At 43.0% G+C, this 8,798-nt stretch overlaps 1 protein-coding gene across 1 annotated transcript; it reads left to right on the top strand.

Annotated features, from left to right (window-relative positions):
* The first annotated feature begins 2,848 nt into the window (after window positions 1-2,848).
* ZXDB (zinc finger X-linked duplicated B) lies at window positions 2,849-8,444 on the top strand. Its single transcript, XM_023201525.3, has one exon. It carries the CDS (start codon window positions 3,056-3,058, stop codon window positions 5,453-5,455), a length of 2,400 nt encoding a protein of 799 aa, XP_023057293.1. The 5' UTR covers window positions 2,849-3,055; the 3' UTR covers window positions 5,456-8,444.
* The last annotated feature ends 354 nt before the right edge of the window (window positions 8,445-8,798 follow it).

Genomic DNA, 8,798 nt, shown 5'->3' with positions numbered 1-8,798 from the left:
ATGAAATGCCTAGGATAAAAAACTTGCCTCGTGGGAAAAATATAAGATATTATTTGGGCACATTAAAGGTGATCTTATTAAAAGAAGAGATTGACCATAACCATGAATCGAACATTCAAGATTGAGAAGTCAAATCTAAATATCAGCACAATCCGAATTAGAACCCCAAACTAGCTGTTAGTTGAAGTTTGTATGATTAGTTTATAATTTAAATGGAATTGAAATGGATCAAAAGTAGCCAAGACACTTTTGAAGAACAAGGTAGAATTGACTTGCCTAATCCAAATATCAGAATTGACTATGAATCTGTAGTAATTAAGACAGTGTGGTATTTCAAATGGATAAGTGCTTAATAGAGAGTATAGGAACTAACCCACATATGTGTAGATACTTGATTTATGGCACTGTAAATCGATTAGCAAAAGGCAGACTTTTCAATAAGTGGTTTACTGAGAAAACTGGATATTCACTTACATACATACAAACATATATAAATGGAACTCTACATAACACAATACACAAACATCAATTGCAGGTAGATTAAGAACTGACTATGAAGGGCAATAGCATACATATTTTAGAAGAAAATATAGAGAATGCTTTCATGTCCCAGGTTTCCTTAAAACAGAAAATATTAAAACAAAAAAGCACTAACCATCAGGAAAAGAATGATGAAGTTGACTATATTATAATTAATAGCTTCTGTTCACAAAACAGGGGACAAACAAGTGAAAATACAAACAGAGCAAGGGAGTGTTTTGGTCACAGGTATGAACAAGTATTTAAAATATTTAACAGTCTGATGAACAATAGAATAGAAACATGGGTTAAAAGAGGTAAATTTGAATAGATCTTCCTCGAAATAGAAACTCTAAAAGGCTCATTATCACGAAAATGTGCTAAAGCTTAATAGTAATTTGGGTATTGCTCACCAGTAGACCGGCAAAATTTAAATTCTGGCAGTACTTTGTGTAGGTGAAGATGTGGATCAGGAAGGACACTCTGTGCTGCTGATGGGATTGACAACTGTCCCAATCACTACAGAGAACAATTTGGCATCATCTAGTAAAGCTCAGGATATCCATTCCCTATGGCCCTGTGATTCTATTCTTGGATATATACCCTAGAGAGATTTTTACATGTGTCCAATTAGAAATGTGCAAGAATGTTCATAATAATCACTGAAAAGTAGAAGCAATCCTAATCTCCATCTGCTGAGAATGGAGTAGTATAATCATACCATAATCACTTTGCTATAAGCATATGCTGGAATGACAGTCGATGGAGACAAAGGATCTACTTACTTATAGCTATTATGAACAACATGGATGAGTCTCTCAAGTATAATACACAGTGAAAAAAGGAAGCTATAAAAGGAAGGATGCTGTATGATTCCATTTATACAATTTTGTATCAACTCTATTGTTTAGGGATGCATACAAAAGTGATAAAGCTATAAAGGAAAGCGGTGAAATGATTATTACAAAGTCAGAGCAATAACTATATCCATATAGGAGAGTGTGGGTTGTCATTGAGAGGAGTACAGTGGCTGTATTATGGAAGGCTGGCAGTGGTCTATTGCTTGACCTTGGTCCTGGCTAAATAGGTGTTTGCTTTTGTAAAATAATCTAAACCACACAGATAAGTTTTATGCACTCTTCAAATTTCAGATGTGAAAAATTCTTCCTCTAGAAAAGGTAATAGAAAGAAAAGTATGTGGAGTAGAATTTTTGATGAAGTTCAAATAGTTATGGATGAAAAACTTGATCCTCCAGTCAAGAGACCAAGTGTCCACTGTCATTAAAAGAGGGCGAGAGAGCTGGGAGTATTTAAACAACAGGTTACACCTCCCCCCCCCCCCACCACCAATCTATTCATCACTCTAAGCCTTCTCATATCAGATATTTCACCCTATATTTGTGTAAATTCCAAAGTCATTCGTGACAGACAAATTGGAGGATTGTCGTCATTATTAATAAGGTCATTAGGCACCACAGGCCCAGCAAGACTGGGCCACCCCACTTAAATGCTAGCAGGTACACCAGGGTGATTGGACAAGATCGTCTGTGCACCTTACTTGGCAGAGTCCATTTCAGTGACTGAGGGTTTAACCTTAACACATTTAACTGGAATTCCTGCCCAGAGAATGTGCTGGAGAATGCAGAATAAACTGAGGAATGTCCTCATTGTGCTATGAGTGTGGACATGAAATTTATTATGATACAACCAATGGCGGAAGGGCAAAGAGTTGGTTTAGGTTGTGCACTGTATAGGGAGAAGCCAGGAGTGGGTTGGGTTTTTCCAGATTTCAATATAAATTGTTTCATCCTCCAGACTGCATTTCTAGGCTGAACAATGCTGATCTGTTTTGGTCGCATCTCTCACTCATTCTAATCTCTGTATCAGCAGACAAAAATTGAACTATGCGGCAAATTGCACTGAGGACTTTGCTCAAGACAATTGTGAGTATGGAAGTTGTCCCGCGGGGAGGTGGGAAGGGGAAGGACATTTTTGGCAGAAATGCCAGCACTATGATCGTTTAATGCTGACGATCTTTATTCTCTCAGGAATTGTCTTTCATCCATCAATCCAGGCGGGCAGCCAGCCGGTAAACAAATTTTAACACACAAAAAGTACGAAGCAACATGTCTAACACTGGGAGGGGCTGGGGTGTGTTTATTTGGGTATATACAATGAGTCACGGATTAAAATTGCTTTTAGCGGATAGATGCCTAGGTATTCCACAGCATTACTGAACAAGCTGTCGTCATTTCCCCATCACCTCAGAAGACCTCCTTAATTACTTATATTAACTGTAGAACGTATTTATGCATACCAGGCTCTACCTCTGGGCTTTCTATTCTGTTCCGGAGACCCAGTACCAGAATATTTAAATCACTGTGGCGTTAAATACGTTTTAATATCTGATAGGGCCAGTTTCTGCGCATTGCACATTTTTTTTTCCCCTTTCAGGAACGTGTTCAGGCCCGCGGCAGGGGGCGGGGTCGCGCCTCCTCCTCGGCTCTGGTTCCAGCCGAGCCTCTGGGACACAGAGATGGAAATCCCGAAGCTGCTCCCGGCTCGCGGGACACTACAGGGCGGCCACGGCGGTATCCCCGCGGGTGGCGGCCGGGTCCACCGAGGCCCTGACCCGCCGGCTAGTCGGGTCCCCACGCGCCGCCTCCTGCTGCTCCGGGGTCCCCAAGATGGCGGGCCCGGGCGGCGGCGCGAGGAGGCCCGCACGGCATCACGGGGCCCTGGCCCAAGCCTGTTGGCGCCGAGGCCCGAGCAACCTAGCGGCGGCGGCGGCGGCGACGACTTCTTCCTGGTGCTGCTTGACCCGGTGGGTGGCGACGTGGAGACAGTGGGCTCGGGTCAGGCCGCAGGGCCTGTGTTGAGGGAGGAGGCCGAGGAGGGCCCGGGGCTCCAGGGGGGCGAGAGCGGCGCGAACTCCGCGGGGCGCACTGCGCTAGGCCCCCGCTGCCTGTCCGCGATTCCCACTCAGGCCCCAATCTCCGCCCCCAGCCCCGCCGCGGCCTTCACCGGTACAGTCACTATCCACAACCAGGACCTGCTGTTGCGCTTTGAGAACGGCGTCCTCACCCTGGCCACGCCCCCAGCACACTCCTGGGAGCCAGGGGCCGCTCCTGCCCAGCAGCCCGGGTGTCTGATCGCCCCGCAAGCCGGGTTCCCGCATGCCGCGCAGCCGGGTGATTGCCCAGAACTGCCGCCAGACCTCCTGCTAGCCGAGCAGGCCGAACCCGCGCCTGCTCCGGCGCCCGAGGAGGAGGTGGAGGGCCCGGCCGCCGCCCTGGGCCCCCGCGGGCCGCTGGGCTCGGGTTCAGGCATGGTGCTGTACTTGTGCCCCGAGGCGCAGTGCGGGCAATCCTTCGCCAAGAAGCACCAGCTGAAGGTGCACCTGCTGACGCACAGCAGCAGCCAGGGCCAGAGGCCCTTCAAATGCCCCCTGGGTGGCTGCGGCTGGACCTTCACCACCTCTTACAAGCTCAAGAGGCACCTGCAGTCTCATGACAAACTGCGGCCCTTTGGCTGCCCGGCAGAGGGCTGTGGCAAGAGCTTCACCACGGTGTACAATCTCAAGGCGCACATGAAGGGCCATGAGCAGGAGAACTCATTCAAATGCGAGGTGTGTGAGGAGAGCTTCCCCACGCAGGCCAAACTCAGCGCCCACCAGCGCAGCCACTTCGAACCCGAGAGGCCTTACCAGTGCGCGTTTTCTGGCTGCAAGAAGACATTTATCACAGTGAGTGCTCTGTTTTCCCATAACCGCGCCCATTTCAGGGAACAGGAACTGTTTTCCTGCTCTTTTCCTGGCTGCAGCAAGCAATATGACAAGGCTTGTAGGTTGAAAATTCACCTGCGGAGTCACACCGGTGAGAGACCTTTTCTTTGTGACTTTGATGGCTGTGGCTGGAACTTCACCAGCATGTCCAAACTCTTAAGGCACAAAAGAAAGCACGACGATGACCGGAGGTTCATGTGCCCTGTGGAAGGCTGTGGGAAATCTTTCACGAGGGCTGAACATTTGAAAGGCCACAGCATAACCCACCTGGGCACAAAGCCTTTCGTGTGTCCTGTGGAAGGCTGCTGTGCCAGGTTCTCTGCTCGCAGTAGCCTCTACATTCACTCCAAGAAACACCTGCAGGATGTGGACACTTGGAAAAGCCGTTGCCCGATCTCCACTTGTAATAAACTCTTCACATCCAAGCACAGCATGAAGACGCACATGACCAAGAGGCACAAGGTGGGCCAGGATCTCTTAGCACAGCTAGAGGCAGCAAATTCTCTTACACCCAGCAGTGAACTTACCAGCCAGAGACAGAATGATCTCAGTGATGCAGAGATTGTGTCTCTCTTCTCTGATATTCCTGACGGTACTTCTGCTGCAGTGCTGGACACAGCATTGGTGAACTCTGGAATCTTGACTATTGATGTGGCTTCTGTGAGCTCGACTCTGGCAGGACACCTCCCTGCTAATAGTAATTCCGTAGGGCAGGCTGTGGACCCTCCGGCCTTGATGGCCACCAGCGACCCTCCTCAAAGTCTGGATACCTCTCTCTTTTTCGGAACGGCGGCCACTGGTTTTCAGCAGAGCCCCTTAGATATGGATGAGGTCTCAAGTGTAAGTGTGGGGCCATTGGGATCTCTGGGCTCTTTGGCCATGAAAAACTCCAGTCCAGAGCCCCAAGCTTTGACACCCAGCAGTAAGCTAACAGTGGACACAGATGCTCTGACTCCTTCCAGCACCCTTTGTGAAAACAGTGTCTCAGAACTACTGACACCAACCAAAGCGGAGTGGAACGTGCATCCTGACTCTGACTTCTTTGGACAGGAGGGAGAAACCCAGTTTGGATTCCCCAGTGTAGCAGGAAACCACGGTTCTCAGAAAGAAACAGATCTTATCACTGTGACTGGCAGCTCATTTTTGGTATGAACCAACTCTATTCATTCCTTGCCATGTGGCTTACTTTTATTGCAGTCAATTTTGAGGATGTTCTGGACTAAATATCTAAGTGCAGTCATTTCTTTTTGGTTTGCAAAAAGAGCACAGCCCTGGACTACAAGTTTGGAGATCTAAATTCTGATCTTGAGTCTAGAACTGACAAGTTGTGTGACCCTGAGCAAGTCACTTAACCTATCTGAGCCTTAATTTCCTTATTTATAAATTGAGGTGGTTTGAATAGATTGCTTTTAAGGTCTTTCTGCTCTGTGATTCCTTGATAATAGATTTATTTCCTTGAAAAATATGAGAACTTTTTCAGTGATGTGGTCTTTTTTTTTTTTTTAACTACCCTCCCACCCCTCACATGTTCTTTTTTTGGCAAACGTACATAATGTTACATCATATTATGATGAACATCCATGTACTTTTCACTCCACCTCCACTTCAGCAATTATGAATCCATGAACAGGCTTTTTTAACTTAGCCTCACTCACTCCCCATGTTCTAGTATTATTTTGTAACAAATAGCAGACATCTGATCATTTTATCTATAAATATTATTTATATATCTCTGAAAGCTGTGGGCTGATATGGAAAAAAATGATAATTCCATTATCACAAGTGGTATTCACAGTAATTCTTTAATATCAGTAAATATCCAGTGAGAGTTCAAACTTCCAATTGCCTCATAAATGCTACTTGTTTTATTATTTTTAATTAGTAGAATCCCGTAAATCTCCTAAGTGTCTTCTTAATCCATATGTTTCCCCTTCATCTTTCTTTTTTTCCTTGCGATTTTGTTTATGAAATGAGGTTGTTTCACATGTAGCATTTGCTATGATTTAAGTTTTGCTAATTACATCCCTATGGTAATGTTTGCTTTCCTCTATCCTCTGTTTCTTTAATTTGCTAGTTATGTCTAGAGACTTGATGAGATTGAAACATGGCTTTTGGCATGAATGTTTCGTAGGTTATGTTGTGTTCATTTAGTAGGTGGTGCATAATCTGTGGTTTTCTCTCTTTTGTGGTATTAGCAGCTGCTGCAGATAAATGCATTAATTCACGATGCTTCTGATATAATGAATCATCTTTGTAGAGTTACTAATCCTTAGCAAAGGAGAAAATGCTATGTAATAGAAATATTATTCAATACCAAAATATTTTCTTAAATAGTCATAGAACTAACAAGAAAAAATAGATAGCAAAAAAATGTGTTGGCTGTTCTCACTGTTTATCTTCCTGACTTCTTTTGATGATGGAAGGCAGTTTTGTGGAAATTGCCAGCCAGGACTTTGACATGAAACAGACCCAGGGCTAAATTTTGGCTCTGTGGTGTTGGTTAAGTGGCCTTGAATAAATTAGTTATTAAGCCTCAGTTTTCTAGCTTTTAACTGATTATAGCAATGCACACAGATACCTGACACACTGTTAAATTTTCTTCTCTTCCTGTTTCTTACATTAAGAAAAAATACTCTGTGTTTTGGCATATTTTGGTGAATTTGTACCATTTTTATTCTCAGTCCTTCCTTTTATAATAATTGGAGTATTTTAATCTTATTCATATGCAGACAAAAGAGCTTTATGAAGTTCAGGGTGAAGTAATCAAGGGAATCTGTTTATTCCCTCTTCCCTCTACTGAATAATTTTCCCTCTAAGAATTGCTGTGGGTAATACCACGAGTGGAGACATTGCCCACATGCATAACAGCATATCTCTCCATTTGATCAATTTGTCACCATCTTTGCTCTGCTTTGAAAGTCAGGCTTCTCTGTGACTGTGAAGCCTGCTGTTCCCTGAAAATCTGATAATGGAGCAGTGGAGGTTTCTTTCTTTCTGTGCTCTGTAGATCTCATTGTTTGCACTTGGAATTTCCCAGAGTTGAAAGGAAAGATTGAACTGGAATATTGTGTAAACTGTCTGCCTTACATTAGTGTAGCATTTTGCAATTTGGGGAACATCTTCACAATTTGTGTCTCGTTGTTCAGCAACGATGTGAAGTAGTTTTGGCAATGTCTGTGTTTCATGTAATTTAGCCAACTCCCATTCCAACTAGGCTTTGGCTAAATCTGACAATTCTATATATAGCTTAAAACAAAGAAGATACATTCTTTTCACCCCTCCCAGTCTACCCATCCAGCCTTCATGATTCATTCCTGTGTCAAGGTTAGTCGCTGTTTTCCATTTGAATTGGTTTCTTTTATGGTCAGTTTACTTTCTTCCCTCTCCCCTCCCTTTCCTGTACATTCCCGTCCTTGCCACGCCTTTCTGTCCTCTTTTTTAATGGATGTATCTTTTTCCTGCTGTTATCCCTCAGACATTCTCCTCATGGCACATTTTCTTTGAATGCTAACATTTACTGAGTGTGCATTGGAGTTCTGTGCATACAGGAAGAAGTTATTTTCTGAGTTTAGATAATACTATGTGTATATGTGATTAAAATGATGAAGATTATTTTCTATACCCTTCAAATTAGAAGTGGATTTCTGTTTCATTACTTCCAATTTAAAAAGTTTTTGCCAGAGAGTTTTGCCAATACTCTCTTATTTGCTCTAGTGTACTAGTCCAGTACTGTTTGCATGTGGATGTCTGTGGATGACAGTTATTGTAGCACTTTGGCAGTGCACTAAAAATTTGCCACTATGAAATGTTTCTGTATTGCCTGGTGTGTGTTGAAATACGCACACAGCCACACCCATATATATATTAAAAGTGGTTGTATTCATTTAGTGAAAAACAAAAAGTAGATGTACTTTTGTAAATCAGATAAATGCTTGGAATTTGATTGTGTCTACCCATTCAACAGTTTTCCCTCTTTGCTCTGGAAATATTTGTACTCACATAGCATATTTCAAAAATGTCGTTGTTTGTTAAGGCCTCTTAAATAGACCACTATTTTTTGTGTCTGGCAGATGAGTATGTCAAGAATTAAGATGAACACATAAGTCTTGGAAATTAAATAAATTTATAAACATAAAGATAATTTAATGCTGTGACTTCATTTTTTAAAATTATTTAAACCAACTTTCTCCCAATAAAAAATTATAAACAATGTCTTGTCCTGCTTATTCCTGGACAAATTTTCAAAGGACAAATGTTACGTTCTCAGAGGGAACAGCTTTTATTTGTCCATGGGCTCACAAAGTTTCACTAAACAAATTTGTTCAAATGATTTCTCTTTCAACATCATTTTCTAGCAAAATCATGGAAAACAGCTTTACACTTTCAAGGTAATAGATATAATTCTGTTGGTGGTGATAAGCTGCACTTGACTCATCTGAAAAAAGTTGCCATCACTCCTTTTAAATAATGGTATTGTTTTAATTTCATCCTGTTT

Source organism: Piliocolobus tephrosceles, chromosome 12 (assembly GCF_002776525.5).
Source record: "Piliocolobus tephrosceles isolate RC106 chromosome 12, ASM277652v3, whole genome shotgun sequence".
In the NCBI taxonomy this organism is placed as follows: domain Eukaryota; kingdom Metazoa; phylum Chordata; class Mammalia; order Primates; family Cercopithecidae; genus Piliocolobus; species Piliocolobus tephrosceles.
The sequence above is the reverse complement of the archived record's forward strand: the minus strand, read 5'-3'. Positions and strand labels throughout refer to the sequence as shown.

Bases quoted from the DNA above. Each gene is read 5' to 3' on its own strand.
- ZXDB (XM_023201525.3), top strand. From the start codon at position 3,056: ATGGAAATCCCGAAGCTGCTCCCGGCTCGCGGGACACTACAGGGCGGC.